At 37.5% G+C, this 18,928-nt stretch overlaps 1 protein-coding gene across 1 annotated transcript in view; it reads right to left on the bottom strand.

Moving 5' to 3' along the window:
* Nucleotides 1-18,928, bottom strand: part of CHRD (chordin) — a 130,761-nt gene that overhangs the window by 72,035 nt on the left and 39,798 nt on the right. The window contains exons 3-5 of the mRNA XM_044070405.1: nt 9,378-9,504; nt 3,732-3,878; nt 3,041-3,158 (exon numbers count right to left, since the gene is read on the bottom strand). Coding sequence (XP_043926340.1) covers nt 3,041-3,158; nt 3,732-3,878; nt 9,378-9,504 — 392 coding nt within the window. The remainder of the gene's footprint in view (nt 1-3,040; nt 3,159-3,731; nt 3,879-9,377; nt 9,505-18,928) is intronic.

The following is an 18,928-nucleotide window of genomic DNA, read 5'->3' as shown; positions in this document are numbered from 1 at the left end:
TCTGACAGAAAAAATAAATCATAACATTAAAACATTGATATAATCATAGTGCAACAATATTAAAACAGGAATAAGACCTGGCTGGTTAGCAGGAAACTGACAGTATGTAACTTTGATGAAAGTCACTGTGCAAATATAAAATGCAGAAGTCTGATTGTTGGTGCCTTACAGCTGACTTTGTATTAGGGTAATGAAAAATCTCATTGTCAGTAAAATATCCGGTTTGGAAAATTTCATTGAATGATGACAGTTACCGTTAAAAATGTAATTCATAAAAACTAGACATTTTGTAATAATGCTGCATAATACCTGGTTAACATGACACATACGTTCCCACTGTTAGTAACTATAACTTACATGGCACCTGGAGTCAGATGTTAGATGCTACACAGAGATAGTAATGGATCACTGTAATTTGTCACATAGGTATAGCCAGGTGTATACCACATCTGTCATAGCATATGCTTTTTGAATAATTTATTTTTTTTCCAGCAATACGATATGCTAGATTTATTTATTTGTTAATATTCGTTTTTTATTGCTTGACTAATTTTGTTGAAAAGGTCAAGAAACATGCTCCATCTCTGGTTGGTTATATTTTAGAAGCTGGCATGCAATTTCAAAAATTCATCTATGATCCTGGATGATATGAAGGAATTCAGATCTGTTTGGAAGCTCAGATGAAGTTTACCTACATCGGATAACCTTACATAACATTACTGCAAAGACTATCATCTCCTAAGACTATTAGCCAGCTCTTAAACTACAAATTGTACTGTCCTAACCATCAGTTTTCAGGTATCTAAATTGTGTTTTAAAAATATTTCCTTCTCAAACATTCGTCACAACTTTCTGAATCCAGGATTCCTAGTCCCTGGCTGTGGCCATTATTGTGACTTCATAATGTATTTTACCAAACTATTATCACATTTTTATTTTTTGGCAAAAAGTCAATTAACTGAACACTGTAACATTTATTCAGTCAATTTTAAGCAGCGATTTAACATAAGTATATTAAGAAACATTCCAGTCCCTATCTTTTCAGCAAAGTCATCATCTAGCGATCCAACCACCTCTAAACTAAGCCCTTGTTTCTTCTAACTCCCCTCCCCTCCTCAACATACTAACTTCTCTCTCTACCCTTCACTCCATTAAGCACTGTCCCCTTCCATATGACACATTTAAACAATAAGTAATATCAACTAATTTCCTATTTCTTATTCCTTACTCTTCTTCACATGAGAAAATGTAACATCTCTTCAAATGTTGGCAGTTTAGTAGCCACAAAGAACGTTTTGTGATTTTGTTTCTCCAAAGCCCTAACAGTCACAGCCATAAAGATTTTCATCATTGCAAAGATTATGCATGTCATACCTATGCCTGATACTAAAAAAAAAAACTATCCTTTTTTTAATTTAGCTTTACTTATTCCCTACAAAAATAGAGTCTTGTTGCCATTTAACATATCACCTTTCCTATCATGGGTCATTAAAAATTGCCACCATATATGGACTTACCATCTAGGATTTGTAATTTGAGCATTGCTTCTAAGCTTGAAATGCTCTTTATCCATGTAAGTTAACTGCACACTGAAGTAAACACTATAGTATATCTCTATAAGATTTTTCAGCTGGATGTATTTTTTATAAATGTTATAACATCAGCATTTCTCTGCAGTTTAGATGTAGATGTTAACGATGCTGTCTCTGGGGGCCCCAACTCATGATTTATGGAATGGCTACTAAACCACTCTTGCCAGAAATGAGAGTCCACATACTCATTACTGAATCACTCTTTAGATAGCACAACAATCCATTAGATGGGTTCAGAAGATAAGCAGTTTTGAAATTCTGAGCCAAATTATTGACAATTTCTAATATTTCAAGCTTGCATTTAATGCTGTGAATACATTATTCAAAATCTTACCCTATTCAATACTTTGACCCCATGCATATCGTACAATCGCTTCTTCATAGTAACTGAGAAACAGAGCTAGCTGTAATTTATCACACATAAGATATTTTTTATCATAAAAGGCAATTTTGTATTTGTAGTTTCAGATGATCTTCTGAATAGGTCATGAATATTTTGTTTCATTCTTATTCCTTTTGTGATGAACATCTAGTATGTTGTGTTGTGTCTTTCGGCTTTTCCCAGTTAGGGGTCGCCACAGCGGAACTCAGGTCCACTAATGATTGGCAGTTGATTTTTACGTACCGAGTTGCCAGCTCTGCCGCACAACCTTCAACGAAGGTACGCCCATTCACGCATGTCTCCACGCAGAAGACGCTCTAGCTGAGAATCAAACCAGACAGCGTCTTACTGTGAGGCGACAATGCTACCGCAGTACCTCCACTACATTAAAAACAGATCCGGGGATCCCTATGGTGAGCACTATATTAAGTATGACAGCGTTATTTATTTTAGCCACAAAGTTGTGAATTAGCCTTTTCTATCACAGTTGTAGTTTTTCAGACTCTGGCCAAGATGTCTTGTTCTTACTCAGAAGTAGGAATTTGTATGTTTAATTGTATTTCAGAAGAAAATAGTCATTTACTTTTATTTATTTCATTCGTTCTTAGATTGCTTTAATGTTTTAGGGTGATAGGTACTGCAAACCATTAAAGCTGTGCCATCATTTATTCTTCCATTTTTAATTATTTTCACAACACCAAGAGTCTATACGCTGCAAATATATAAAATGAACTAGTTTTTATGAAGTATATGTCAATATATGTGAAATATTTGCTTTATATAATGATTCCATCAATTAAAATAAAGTACTTAGGAAGCAATTTAAAATTTTACTGCACTTACAGTGTATGAGATGCCCAAATGGATGTTTCTCATAGAAAATATTTGCTTATCTTATGCCACCAATACCCAAGTATTGAATCTGAGACCCGTCCATTACAAATGTGTATCTCAAAATTTTAGAAACAAGATGGAAATCAGTATTCAATTATTTTGTAGTCTTTTTTATGGGCAATGAATATGTTGAAGTGAGAATAAAATCAGACTACTTTTTTAGACATGTTACCTTTCATAGTTGATGGAGAAGATGAGGTTTGAGCGGACAAGTGTAAATCTTGCTCTGGCCACACCTCCTGAGGAAGGAAACCAATTTTCTGATGCACCGGTCAGCAAGGAAACAAAATCTAAAAAAAAAAAAATAACCAGCATTACTTAAAGCATGTGTGGAATATTAAATAAAATCTTATTATGCAAAGCCATATAAAGGATCCTGAGTAGTTAAAAGGAAAGGAAAATACACATGTTATTGAGGAGTACATGAGTACTTAAGATGTACAATAAAAGGGATTCAGACTTCTGATTAATGTGGTTTTCTCTAAGGTAGCAGCATCATTCAGAAATACATCTAGAGGAGTTCCAAGAGACAAAATAAAGGCCACTTCCCCCCATCCAATGATTCTATTGGCTATGATGGGGGTAATAAATGTCATGATAAAGGTCATGGAGCACGAGGTACATTAACACTCATTCCTTAACCAGAGTATAATTTCATTACACTGTAGTTCTATTTATATCCACTAAATCATACAGTGTGCTGTTATATAGTTAGGGTGACATTTGCAAGCAGTGGCCAAAGAAGCTGAAATGCCCTGTAGCACTTATTAAACTACATAGTCCCTTTGGGAATAGTACATGAAAAACATAGAAAAAAATAATTTCTGAAGGGTGAATAAAGTCAAAGAGAAAGTGATAAGTACCTGTTCGACTGTCATCCTGGGAGACATCTTCAGAACTGATATAAGAACGGTCATTGTAACTTTTATGAAGGTCATCTTCTTTATCCTGGAAATATTCAAATCCATCAAACAGAGGCTCTACTTTCTTCTGTTGCTGTACCGAAGGAGCTGTGTGTAAACACAAAAGCACAGATTAAGTTCATCCCATTCTAAGATGCAGTTTGCACAATTTAAATGCAGAGTGACAGAAAACTAATAATATTTAAACACATAAATTACTTGCTTCTTAAGCAAGAACAGCATAGCTTTAGCATACAGTAAAACACTCCCTAGCCAAGTACAACTTGGGCTCAATTACTTCAGTATAACACTCCATAGACTAGTACAACATGAGGTCAAGCACTTCAGTGTAACACTCCCTAGGCAAGTACAACATGGGCTCAAGCACTTCAGTATACCACTCCACAGGCTAGTACAACATGGACTCAAGCACTTCAATATACCCACTCCATAGGCTAGTACAACATGGACTGAAGCACTTCAGTATAACACTTCATAAACTAGTACAACATGGGCTGAAGCACTTCAGTATAACACTTCATAAACTAGTACAACATGGGCTGAAGCACTTCAGTATAACACTTCATAAACTAGTACAACATGGGCTGAAGCACTTCAGTATAACACTCCCCAGGCTAGTACAACATGGGCTCACACACTTCAGTATAACACTCCCTAGACAAGTACAACATGGGCTGAAGCACTTCAGTATACCCATTTCATAGGCTAGTACAACATGGGCTCAAGTACTTCAGTAAAACACTCCATAAACTAGCACAACATGAGCTCAAACACTTCAGTATAACACTCCATACACTATCACTACATGGGCTCAAACACTTCAGTATAACACTCCCCAGGATAGTACAACATGGGCTCAAGCACTTCAATATATCACACCACAGACTAGCACAACATGGGCTAAATTACTTTATTATCACACTCCTTAAGCTAGTGCAACATGGACTCAAGTGCTTCTGCATTGTTCTCCTTAACTAGCACAGTATGACCTCCCTTAACATGTGGTCAATCATTTCATATCATAGATCTTAGGCTAGCACAACATAGGCTTAGGCATTTCAATGTCACCCTCCCTACTTAGCAGATGGAGTCAGTGTCACAATCACCAGGTTGTAAAAGCATAAGCTGACAAGTGTATGGGCTCAAACACCTGAGTATTACATTCCTTAGGTTAGCACACCATTGCATCCCTTAGCACAGGCTAAAACATTTCAGCATCTTGTTTTCTAGTCTATCAGAACATGGACACATACTTTCAATCTCACACTTCCTGTACTAGAAAAGTATAAGGTCCCACAGCATGTACTGAAATGTTTCAGTATTGCACTCTCAAGGCTAGAAAACTATGAACTAATATGGTTATCTTAATCAGTTCCTCTACCGGCTAATACTTCATATGTTGTCATGACGCGAACATAATCACACACTCCTTCATTTGTTGTCATGACATGAACATAATCACACACTCCTTCATTTGTTGTCATGACATGAACATAATCACACACTCCCACCCCTGGAGTAAGTATCTCAGGTTTAATGGGACAAGCTGGCTTTATTGTGCAGAGAGGTATGAAGTCCCGATTATGTGACAGACACCCCAGCACTGACAAATTTCTAACCAGATTAAGAGGCATATATGGGGATCTGGCTTGCGTCAGCTCTCATAGCAGAACCATTATGAATCTCAGGATTTTGGGTAAGTATCAGAAAATGATCATGGATGCCTTTCTAGGTAACTTCACCACTGTGATCTGCTCTTGTCTCTGATACCGAAGAACAAATGGGCTAATCACTAGTGGAAGCTCTGAAGGTTAGCAGGCATGGGGACAACAAATATATTTAAATAAAACCTTCATTCTGAATTACCAACACATCCATCATTTGACACCAGTTACAAAGTGACAAGCTATTCAGGCAACAAATGGAGCATCTACACACACCTTCAACAAAATATATATGTTTATTTATCTGTCTGTTTATCTTTCTGTCTTTTGCTGTTAACAGTTTATTTTGACTTTATGCTTGGATTTCCCTCCACTTTACTTCAGATCCACATTGATTTGCCAACCTTATCAAAATCAGAAAATGTATCTCCTGTAGTCTCCACTATGGAAAGGAAAATCATGCTCTAATCTCTTAACACCTCCTTCCTTGGGGTGGGATGATATATCAGAGACACTATTTCTCCTGCCGGTCTTCCTTCTGATGACAGGAATTTTTATTTTATCCTTCTGAATTTTCTTAACAGATATTACAGCTACCTGTTTCATCTCTATGCCAGTAGGCTGGTGTGTATAAGATGATTTAATACAGAGTCTTCAATGTATGGATATTAGCACAGGTGGTGTGGGTGTGAGTGTGCACGCACGCATGGGTGTCTGAATATTTCTGTAAATATTGAGGGATGCCTAAGTCAATGCAATGGATGGGCAACCAGGGAAAATGTTCTTGCCATCACGGCTGATAGCAGTAGTATTAAACAGTGGCAGTTCAGAGATAATTTTCATAGGTTCATATTAAGCTAACTGCCTTTTGGGCCATTTTAAGCCTAACAATTTACCCCATGTAAAAGAATCAAACTCTGCAACTTGGGTCTGTAATGTAAACAACTTGACCATTATGCCAACCTCCCTTATTAAATGTTCAGTTTCCTTGCATTATCTGGGAATCAAACCTGGGTCAACTGCTTGGAAGACAGCTATGTTCATCATTCTACCACCTTTATTTCAATGCAGTGATTATAGTATAGTTAAGCCAATAATGATATAGCTGTATCTGCATCACATTTTCTCACTGTTATATAAACTGACCTCCAAGCCGTAATTAATTTACACTGGGTCTATATTGGATCAGCAAATGCTTAAAAAAGTGAATGCTGATTCATTGACCCTATGTAAGTGAAAGCTTACAATCCTGAACACCCGTAAAAGCGATTTTTTTCCCAGGGAAAAAAATCGCTGGGCCGGTTTTGGGAGTTTGCCATTTCTTCCACTGTGGTGCGATCACTGAGTTGGTATATTTAAGGGAGGGTGGGGGTGGGAGGCACATTATATACTGTTTTAAGATTTTTTTATTTTTTTTATTTTTTTGTGGAACAGCGATTTTTTTCCCTGGGAAAAATCGCTGTTCCATGTGTTCAGGATTGCAAGCTTTCTCTTACATAGGGTCGATGAATCAGCAGTCGCTTTTTTAAGCGTTCGCTGATTCAATATAGACCCTTTACACTAGCAGTAAGGCTCTTTCCGAATCCCAGGGCAAATCTTATTTTCCACATAGCTTTTCAGTAGTGAATCAGCCCCCAGAACAATCAAGCTGGCACATGGCCAATGGAAATAAGAATGGTGCTCAGTTTACCATCTTCTGGACTGGTTTGCTATTAGCTGAATTCATTTATCACTGCTGTCTCATTCTATTGCCTTAGGTCTTCTACCATAAAGTATCTTATAGCGCAACACATAGGCAGTGATTATCCCTCTACCACTATATGGGTTAGTTACATATCTAAATATATTTGTAAATGTATCTCCATATTATATATGTATGTGTGTGAAAGTATATATATATATATATATATATATATATGCATAGATGCATATTATATTTACAAACACAAATACACGTGCACATCTGCACATACACACACACACATGCACACACACACACACACACACACACACACACACACACACACACACACACACACACATATATGTGACTATTTATGTATATATATGTTTGTGTGTATATGTAGCTATAATATAATATAGATAGATATCTATTATACTAAAGAAAGCAATGATACACTGCATCAGCATATGTAGTACATCAACTTGAGTCATTCTAGATACACTCACAACCCCCACACACACACACACATTCACATACAAATACAAATGCCTTATATGAAACCTAATAATTTGTGTTATTATTGTCATAGTAATTAGTTAAGTCCTCACGGCCAGGACAGTGTATTAAGAACTAAGTACAAATGGACTCCAATCAATGTAGCAGAAAATTCAGCTATTTCAAATGCTTTCAAAACCAAAATAGGACATAACTGGTTGAAACAATCACAAAGCCATCATATCCTTCTTTATGCTAATAGTCTCTGCTTCTGCTGTGGGTTGTTGTTCCTTCTGTCTATCCAGACAGCACAATTAATTCTGACATAATCAGTAATTTGGTGTTGTATTGGTTCCCCTGTTAATGGTATGCTTCATTACTGATTCAGCCTCATGTCCTTTCAAAGACCATACAGATACTGGACATGTACATTAACTCACACAGAAAAACATGTGATTAAACACATATTCACACACACACACACACACACACACACACACACACACACACACACACACACACACACACACACACACACACACACATATCACTAAAATTAACTTTCAGGAGACTGGATTTTTTTTTTAGTCTCCATTGCGTACTTTCCAGTTAGCCATCTACTGCTTTCTGTTCCTAGTGCTTCTAACTACAGTGTCCTCGGTACACCCTCCATCCCTGGGGCTGGGTTCCCCTCAGCCAAAGCCACAAGCAAATTGGGAAGGGAAATTAGAAATATGGAGTGGAGCTCCTAGCAGCATCACTTACACTGTCCTTTATGTTTGTTTGGACTCAACGGAGCTAGTTGTATCACACACATCACCAAATGTAACATCAGTCGTCCCCAACTCTACCCTCTAAGCTGAATTTTTATTAGCAATATGTCTTGCAATTGTGACATACCTCAATCACTGAGGGAGTGGTGAATTTCAGACAGAAGACCCTCCTCTCCCTTCTGGAGCTGGCAGGCCAGCACGATGCCACTCCTTTCCATCCCTCCATTCATGGTTTCTCCAGCGACTGAACCACTAATTGATCTTAAATTATTTGGGCTGCAGTCAGGGCTCTCCCTCTATGCCATGGAGCCGGGAGAAGACTGGGGATTCTGATTTTTCTGTTTATACCTTTCAGCTGTCTGACCATACGGTATTATAACTGTGCCAATTTTCATGTGAGCACCGTCTGTCAGAATCTATTTGTCCTACCAGTGTCATTAATGCAGTAAGCAGTGTAATCACAATATTAACTATAGAGGAAAATAAACCATGTATAAGGTGATGTTTGGCCTTCACAATCACTGCATCTGGTTGCAGCTGTTGCACGTTATCATTCCAACTTTATGAGTTTTGGGTTTGAAACATATATCTAACAAAATTGTATTTGTTTCCCTTATTTATGTACAGATTGTGGCATCACACTAATCATTTGGTCCAGGGTGGGAAAACTGCAACATTTTCCAACCAATGCAATTTAAACAGCAAAGCACAATGTAGTGATAATTCTGCCTTGGGCATCTCTCTACAAGATGTACTTTTGCTCTGGGATATATGCTGGTGGCACAAACTATTAAAACTGCAAATTACTGTATCCCTTCTACTTCTCTTTCTGTCTGTAGCTCAGCATAGGTAGTATAATTCTATATAATACTGTTTTCCCTTCTGTATGTATAACTACAACGGAAACACACCTGGCATATCTATGTTGAAGACTAGGCTTAGAAGGAGGAGGACTGTCTGGGAACCTTACCTTTTACGCAGGTCTTGCAACAGTGTCCTGGCAAGAGAACAGGGTTACTGCAAGGTGTCTCAGGGCAGTCATGCTTTATGTTCTTACAGCTTACTTTTCCAAAGACTTTCCCTCTCCGATTTCGGTTCTGTGAAAAAAAGAAGAGCAATGCAGTATGAGCAAAAGACTTTGTTAACTGGATGGGTTATTGTGGAACTGGTAAGAATTGTAAACTGTTTTTACTTGTGCTGAGATAACATCTGAACATATGTGCTGCAAACTATAGCTCTTCCTGTGGGTGCACCACTTCCATTCTAGCTGTTCACTTTCATACCTCTGCATTCAGGTATTTAGTCCAGAGACACACACAGCTCTAACCATCTAATATCCTTTTATTTAGACAACTTTCTATTCAGACTGTGTCTTTCATTCAGATGATATGTAGCCTAAAATAATTTGAGACTCTTTGTCAGAGTTGTTTTTGGGTGTTTTATCTTATACATACTTCTGCAGTTCCTGCTCCTTTTTGACCCTTTTATAACTGTTCAGCTGCTTAAAGTGTTCTCAGGCCAGTCCTTTCGCAACTGATTACCACAATGGACTACCAGGATAAGGGCATTATCTTCTGTCTGAAAGTGTGACAACATCAGAGCAATGGCAGGGTTCACTCTGACATGGAAAAACACAAGATCTAATCTACCAAACACCATTTCAGCATTACATCAGCCTAGCATCAGTCCAGCTGGCACTCTGGGTTAATGCAATAATATTCATGCCCAACATTACCAGTTTTTGGACAGCTTTGCTGTCAACTGCATTTATTGGCCACTCTTGTCCCCTTCCACCTCCTTATGCCTTGGGCCACCCAAACTTTTGCTATCAACATATGGACATGTGTTTGTCGCTCCACAACTATGTGGGTACAAACAGCAATCTGCATACAACTATCTCACCTACTTCTCTTCTACTTTGACTTCCGGTAGTTTATTGTGAATCAGACCCCAGACTAGTATCATTCAAGAAAATGAAAAAGTTCAGAGAACAGCTCTTTCTCTCTTTTTGCCAAATATTTGTTTTCATTCTCAGAAGAGGACTAATGCAGACACCTTTTGTAAATATTTTCCTCTAGCAGTTTTCCTCTGACCCCCCCTACTTCTGCAAAAATAAAAAGGCAGATACATATATACATACATAACAGTAGCAGTAAACTTCCAGTAAACATGTTAGGCACCACACTACAGTTGTACCTTAAGTGACCCATAACACTGTAGTCATTTATGACTGTGATCTGGTTCACTACAAATTGTCTGACATTTCAGAGGTAATAAACTAGTAAATGAATTAACAAAATGTAATGCAGAAGTACTCAGAATCAGACCTATCTCATAGAGTCATAACGCAACATCTAGGCTATGCTGCTTGGACTTTAGTTATGTCTGTGGTTTACCATAATCTCCTTGACCATGGAATGACGAGCCATGATGAGTCATTCCACTGATATTACAAGCTATACACATCTAATCATTTGTGTCAGTCTAGCCATATTGCTATAGGGCTTTGTTCATATTGCGTTCCTACATATTGTTCCTCTCTGATACACTACTTCTTATATATGTTGTACATTAACTACACGAGAAACCTTTGTATGGTCATTTTGTATATATGTATATCTATATCTATATATACATATATATATATATATATATATATTTGTTTTACTACATTTTATATTGTCCTAATAACTCATGACAAAATAATCTGTAGCTGTGCAGGGACATTTTTGAGCATGGCAGTATGCAGTCAGCTGAGTAAATAAATAAATGAAACCCGATAAATTACTAGTTTCTGCCCTCTTTACTTATTTTTGGCTTGTAAAAAAGAGAATGGAAACAGCACAGTTAATGAGAAATTAAGACTAATACTTGGTATTCTGAAAAATGTCCAAATGAATCCAGACTTCAATAATTACATTATCTGGTTATCATGCTACACCCTATTTTTTAGTATACAAAACACTATAATCATGTTGCTTGCCTGTATTATCTTTACCAGACTATAACTCTGGAGTTTGGCCAACTTTTCCTCAAGGCCTGTTCAGGAGTTGTGACATTTCTGGCATTATTCTGCATTGTCTAGATATGTAGCATATTTGAATATTCAAAAAACAAACTTAATCAGTGCAAGATGGTGAAGCCTTTTTTTTGTTTAGATTTCAGAAGGAATTCCTTGTGGAGATGAAAGATCTCATGCTGATGCAGACACCATGCTCTTTGTGCATGCGTGTGTGTGTGTGTGTGTGTGTGTGTGTGTGTGTGTGTGTGTGTGTGTGTGTGTGTGTGTGTTTTATTAATTAACTCTTCTTCCTTCTCTCCTTGGCACAACAACCATGATAACAAATCTGCTTCCAGAATGAATGCTGACAGAGAACGTATGTATCCCTGCTGCTGACATACTATCCATAACATACAGAGAGGACCCAGTGTTCTTCTGTTACAACTATAATCACAAAATTACACAGCAGAATCAGATAGGTGATGGGGATTATAAGAGCAGAGTTTTTTTTATCTGTTGTTATATGATTGGTTCATAAAAATTAAAACTTATTCATTATGACTGGACATTAACATTCAAAAAGTAGCACGCTGATTGGTCAGCCCAACCAGCGTCCTCATTGTAAATCCCAGCATGTGCCAATGAAAAATGTCCGGCTGCTACAATAACATAAAATATCATTGAGTGGCCTCACTTTGCTATCTGTATTTAGAAAACAGAATGCAAGAACCAAAGCCTGAAAAATCAGCAAACAGTCTTCGAGAAGCAGAAGGTTACTAACTCAGCTACGATGTTCAACAAAACAAAAAAAAAATTAGATACATTAAAAAAAAAAGAAATCAAAAAGGTACTTGATTTTTTTTTTATGCTGAACATTGCAGCTGACACAGTATCTTACGAACACCTTCCCTGTGTAGAACAACACACAGAATAGCAATGCACCATAAACCATTAAGGAGTGGAGTAGAACAGACTGCAGTCGTCTAAGATGAAAAGTTTACAGAAAACTAAGAAATAGATAAATAAATTGTATAATCTGAGAAAGCAGGCAAAGCAACTTGAATAACCTGAATAGATCAATTAGATAAATGAAGTCTCTTGAATGTTTAATGGGGAGTCAGAAAGTGAAAACAGAGTAAAAGTTACTTTATGTGTTTTGTTTTGTAAACATAGGCTGATCTGCAGAATGGATATTCTAGAAGGAGTACAGCTTGATGTCTAACCTTTATTAGCTCATCCGATAACTCACAACTTCACAAAAGTCTACACTGTCAATTGCCGTGATCGCACTGATGGCACGGTTCTGTCCCCTAAAGGCATGATCCACGCGTCAGAATAACTGTTGAGAATTTATTTAAAGAAATAGTGATTGAAAGCAACCAATCCCCTTAGAGGTCCAGAAGGAAAAGATCAGCAGCCAAACCTGTCGCATGCCAGTTAGTCGACATAATGGCTAACAGCAGCAGGTGGAAAACCAAGAATCAGGAAAAAAGCATAAAAACACCATTGTGCTATTATACAAAGACATTATTTAAGGAAATTAAGTCATTTTTTCTTAAATAATGTCATTGTATGATAGCAATAACCAATGCCGTGGTGTGGTATACTGAAGATTTGTTTCTCTATTAAATTGACAGAAGTTTACCTTGTCAAAATGCAAAACATCAACAGCTAAACTCCAAAACAGCAAAATCGCGAACAGCCACCTAAGCGAATTTTTTCTCAGGGAAAAAATTTGCTTGTCATTTACCGAGAATTTGCCCTTTTTCCCAATGTAGAGCAATCTCAGAGTTAGTATATTTAGTTAGGGGGGTTGTGGGGGGGCACAGCCCCCCACTTAATTAGGTTTTAAAGGTTTTTGTGGTGTCCATCGGCGAAGCAAATTTTTTCCATGGGAAAAAAATTCACCTAGGTGGTCGTTCACAGTTTTGCCATTTCAGAGTTTAGCTGTCAATGTTTTGCATTTCGAGAAGCTAAACTTTCATCAGTTTAATAGGGAATTGAAGATTTACCCACAACTGGCTTTGTTTAATCACTTGGACTTTGCTCTCATGATTAAACCACACCAATTGTGGGTAAATGTTCAATATACCACACCCACGTTGTCAGTTATATTTTATAGCTGATACACTAAGTAATACCAAAGTGGGCATAGGGATTCGTCTGGATGTTCTTTCTTCATGGGAAATTAGGCATTGCCCACTGTTCCTACTCTGTATCATTCTATACTTCATTATGGTGTGTAAGCTATGCTAATAAACCAGTCGCCACGCAGACTCTCCCCAAAAGCAATATGGCAGACATGCATATGACTTAGTCTACCCTAAGACTGTTAACAAGCAAAGCAAAAGACGGTCAAACACCAGGCTGCATAGCAATGAAACACCTTTAATAAAATAACAATAACAAACAATAAAAAGATGTAGCAGCCAAACCCAAGATAACTGCTTTCGGGTGTGTACCCTTTTTCAGATAAAAACTGAACTACATCACAGGATTTTAAAGTAATGAAGATCAATTAAAATCAGAAATGAACCCTTCTTCTTTTCAAAATAGGCTTCAAGCGAATTAATCCATTCAAGCCCAGAGCCCTATCTGCTGAAAGTTCAATGATCCACTTAGTCTCATCTCATTCAAGTATGGTTCACTAAGTCCCCACCTCTAATGCTACTTTTCACAACCTGCAATATTGAAAACTTAAAGGCATGCCCCGGATTTGCATTAATATGCTGGAACAATGCATTATGTACCTGACCCAACCTTATGTCTGACAAATGTTTCAAAATCCTGTTTAAGCATGCAATTAGTCTTCCCTACATAGAAGGAAGTGCATGAATGACATTGTGCGATATATACTACGTTGCGAGTCCTGCAATCTGCATAATGATGCATGTAAAAACATTTCTTAGTAACCGGATGTATAAAGGAATCTGTGATCTGAATATGCAGACAGGCTTTGCAACCCCTACACCTATAAGTCCCTTTCTTAATGAACTGCTTGCTTCACATCCCCCTGTTCTCATAGCAGAGCATAACCTTTAGTTTACGGTTCCTTTTAAAACAAAAGGATGGTTTCAAACCCACCAAATTACTAAGCTTGTCATCAGTTAACAAAATCTTCCAATTCCATCTCACAATATTGCATATTCCTATCACACAGCTTGTTATTACTCTTCTTACCCCCTTCAATACTTAATTCTTCTCTCTTAGAATACCAAGGATGGGCTTGACCTTTCCTGAGTTCTACAGTATCTTGCATTATGTCTGCTACTTTGTTCTCATTATGACCCCTCCATACCAAGTGTGTATTCAATCTGCTTATTTCCTGTTCAAACTGCCGGTCACTAGTGCATAAGCATGATATCCTATTAACCTGTCCCTTAACAATATTGGTGAATGTATGCCTGGGGTGCATACTACTATAGGTTAGCAAACGATTTTTCCAACATGGTTTCCTGTGTAGGGAAATGTATAACCTGTTACCATCACTCTCCCATCCTATACGTACATCTAGGAAATCTATTGATTCCTCTGAAAAATGAGTGGTGAATCTTAAGAAATCCGTACTCTCTTCCATGTAATCCATAAAGCATGCCAGTTCAGTGGATGTACCATTCCACAAAAGAAAAATATCATCCACGAACCTGGCATAATAGCATAAGTTCATCTTCCAATCATGGGATGTATCAAAGATTATACCATCCTCCTAATGCATCAACACCAAGTTGGCATATGTGTTGGCTCATGGGGTACCCATTGCTATGCCTTGTTTTTGCCTATAAAACCTACCCTGACTCAAAAAGATGTTATTTTTCAATACCATCACTAATATGCATGCAATCAACCTATTTCTACTGGTGCTACTGTTCGTCTTGGCCTTCAATATTGAATCAATAACCCTGATCCCATATTCATTATTAATGACCATAAAGAGGTTCTTGATGTCCAGCGTAATCAACAGATAATTCCCTCCATTGTTAGCTTTAAGATAATCATGCAGCCTTGTAAGGAAATGCCCTGTGTCCTTCAAAATTATAGGGTACTCATTTAATAAGTCCTTCAGTGTACATTCTAACCAAATGGACAAATTCTCAGTTGCCCATCCCCTCCCTGAGACTATGGGTCTCATTGGAGGGTCCTTGGGATCCTTGTGGATCTTAGGTAGGGCTTTAAACTCTGGGATAACAGGATGGTCTAGCCATAAAAACTTAAATAATTCCTCATCAAATACACCTTCCTGCTTCAGCTCACATAACCCATCTCTAAGACCAGAAACAACTCTTTTAACATCTAATGGCGAAATCTGCTGAAACATATATACATCACTAAGTATTATGATTATAAAGTTATGCCAATAAATGCCTCAAAACAATGGCAGTAATTAAAACAAATGAAAACGCTGGTGTTATGATGAGACCCGGATGACAAGTGAATAATCTTTTTTATCCACTGAAGATCTATTATTTCCCATCTTTTTTAACTATGAAAACTATTACCATACATAGAAAATAAGCATTAACAACAACAACAAGAGAACAAAATAATAACATTAAAGCAGTTAAGGTTTTTAATGGTAAAACTGAGAGACTAGCTTTAAGTGGTTAGAAAGCATTTTGAATGAAAAGAACTAGCAGTAGACAACTGGCATGGTCATAAAAGTTCAACATTAGGGAGTCACTGAGGAGTTTGTGTGTGTGTGTGTGTGTGTGTGTGTGTGTGTGTGTGTGTGTGTGTGTGTGTGTGTGTGTGTGTGTGTGCATGTGCATGCGTGTGTATGCGTGTGTGTGTGTGTGTGTGTGTGTGTGTGTGTGTGTGTGTGTGTGTGTGTGTGTGTGCATGCGTTTGTGTATGTACGTGTGTGTATGTGCATGTGTATGTTTGTGTGTACTGATATGAGAAGGAAGGAAGTAGAGGTTCTGAATGTAGTCATGCAGTCTATCATTGTCCTAGTAACTAATGGAGCTTTTCTCCCCAGAACACTGCTGAAAAGGGATCATTCTGACTCAGATAGCCTATCCTGGTTAACAAACAAACTAACTTTATTATTTATTAATTATCTATTTATTTATTTATTTTCTTACTTAAAGAATTCACCTGAGTCGGGTTTATTAATTGTAATCAAGTTTTCCACCTTATACTTTTTAAGATTGCATGCACTTCTTAATCCTCCCTCTTTTTTTTGTTGTTCATCTGCTTAATAAAGATCAAGGTTCAAGGATTTGGACACTTACCCTAGGATGTTGTCAGAGAATAAATATACGCATGGTGTACACATTTTATCAGTTCCACTGTTATGGGAGTGTGAAAAATAATGAGAAAAAAAAAGGCTATAGTACTCTGCCTTGTACCTCTTGAACTTTCATGCAAAACAATACCACATCCTCCTTCCTGGAATACATTAATGCACCTAGATAATAAGTTACATTTAAAAATTGTTTCATTTTAAAAGCAGTGAATTTGTATTATTAAAAGAAAGGAGACAGGTTTGTTAAATAGTTTTTACCATGGCTTAGCCTATATAAAAGTGCTTCTAAAACATGTTTGTTACACAATGCAGCCACATGTGCAAAGCATGTAGCAAGGTAAGCAGTACGTTCCTGTATTACTACTATTTTGTTGTTTTTAGTTAATTTGCACATGCTTGGGCTATAGTTTTACTTTATAAAATTTCTTGGTGGTTGATCAAACAGTTAATGTATTTATTTTTGTTAATCAGGTTGGTCCCACTAAGAACAATTTGGTTACATGGGAGGCTGAGGGATAAAACCGTTTCCAAAAAAATACACGAGGCAATAAAGGGTACCCAGTCCACATATACTTGGAAAGAGAAGAAAAAATGAAGTAGCCACAGAACCTGCAGCACAGCTGTCACATAAAACACATATACATGCAAACACAGAGAACACACAGACTCCAGTGAAGACTGTGTCCAAAGGCTAGGATTGAACCTCAGACCTGAGAATCAGCTGTACTTACCAGTGTACCGTCATACTGTCCTGCCTGCAAGTGCAGATGTATGTGACACAGATGGAAATACTATTAGCAGCTGGAATGACACTGAATGCTTTATTTATTTATTAGGGAAGGGTCAAAAATATTCATAATCCTGATTTGCATTAGGAAATGGTTATAAGACAGACCCTCGTAATTCATAATGCCACTGATCCCCCAACATAGGTGGCACTGGTAATCATGTAACAAGCCAAAAAATGTTGCAAGATAGTATGTTGTTGTGTCTTTCGGCTTATCCCGGTTAGGGGTCGCCACAGCGGAACTCCGGTATGCTAATGTTTGGTAGTGGATTTTTACGTGCCGAGTTACCAGCCCTGTTGCACAACCTTCAACGAAGGTACGCCCATTCATGCATGCCTCCACACAGAAGATGGTCTAGCTGAGAATCGAATGGGACAACACCTTGCTGTGAGGCGACAATGCTACCGCAGCACCAATACTGCGGGTGAGACTCCAAAAAGTGTATATCTGTCACATTTAAGCACACCAAATGTGCATAATTTTAAAGCTGTTTTCTAAAACGGGCACAAAATGAGCAGGGCAGTGTAAAAGGGAGAATGTTCTTTTGGCATTCAACAGTCATTCATTCATTTATTGTTTCTCTGATTCCCATTTTGTCCATGTCAGGATCATGGGGAAGCCAATAACTATTAGATGCAATAAAATCCATAAACATTAAAACTTCTTAATGATTCCAGTTTATTTATGCTTACAATGAAAGTATAAAAATTAGGTAAACATTGCCCACTTCAGTTGTATTTTGTATTTATTTAAATTAGTTTTACTTTTAGGGGCTGCATGAAGTCTTTGTTAGGTGGGTGAAGGTAACAGCCATGTTTGTGAGGGCTGGTCTACTCTGCTTGATAGGGATGCCATAGAGATAATTGCTAGGAAGAGAGATAAGCAACTTAAGATGCACTTTATTTATTTATTTATTTTAGTCATGTATTTATGTGTTTGTTAATCAGATTACTGATCAATCTGGACCGTTTTCAGGTTCATCCCAGAGAGCATTGAAACAAAATTTAAAAGCATGTTGTTAACAAGAAGTTTACAACTTAAAACACATTGCTACAGGAGGATTACCATATCTCAATATCATAGTAAAGGATCACTATCATAATAAAGGGTAAACAGTGCAACAGTTAGCAATGGTTAATGATTCACAGTGCCTCTGCTTAAGAATAATGTACCATTGAAGGAGGTGTATCAGACTGCCACGTGCTAAATTAATAAAATGACTATGTTCTACCTAGAGCTCAGTCTCTCACAGTCTCTGATTTCCTAATTGGAACATGGGAGATGTGACTGCACTTTCTCTATACTGCGTTGTACATGCCATGATGTGACATCTCTGTAAACTAAAAGAAAAGAACGGCTTTATCTCCGTAAACAAAATAAAACTTAGGTAGTGTCAAACCACACGTCAACATGCTCAGCTATGCACTAAAGACAACAGCTAGTGATTCTCTACGGCTCGCCCCAGCTCCTCAGTTTTCCATTGGGAG

The sequence above is a fragment of the Protopterus annectens genome, chromosome 4.part1 (genome assembly GCF_019279795.1).
Source record: "Protopterus annectens isolate FY-2018-M chromosome 4.part1, PAN1.0, whole genome shotgun sequence".
NCBI lineage: Eukaryota > Metazoa > Chordata > Ceratodontiformes > Protopteridae > Protopterus > Protopterus annectens.
The sequence above is the reverse complement of the archived record's forward strand: the minus strand, read 5'-3'. Positions and strand labels throughout refer to the sequence as shown.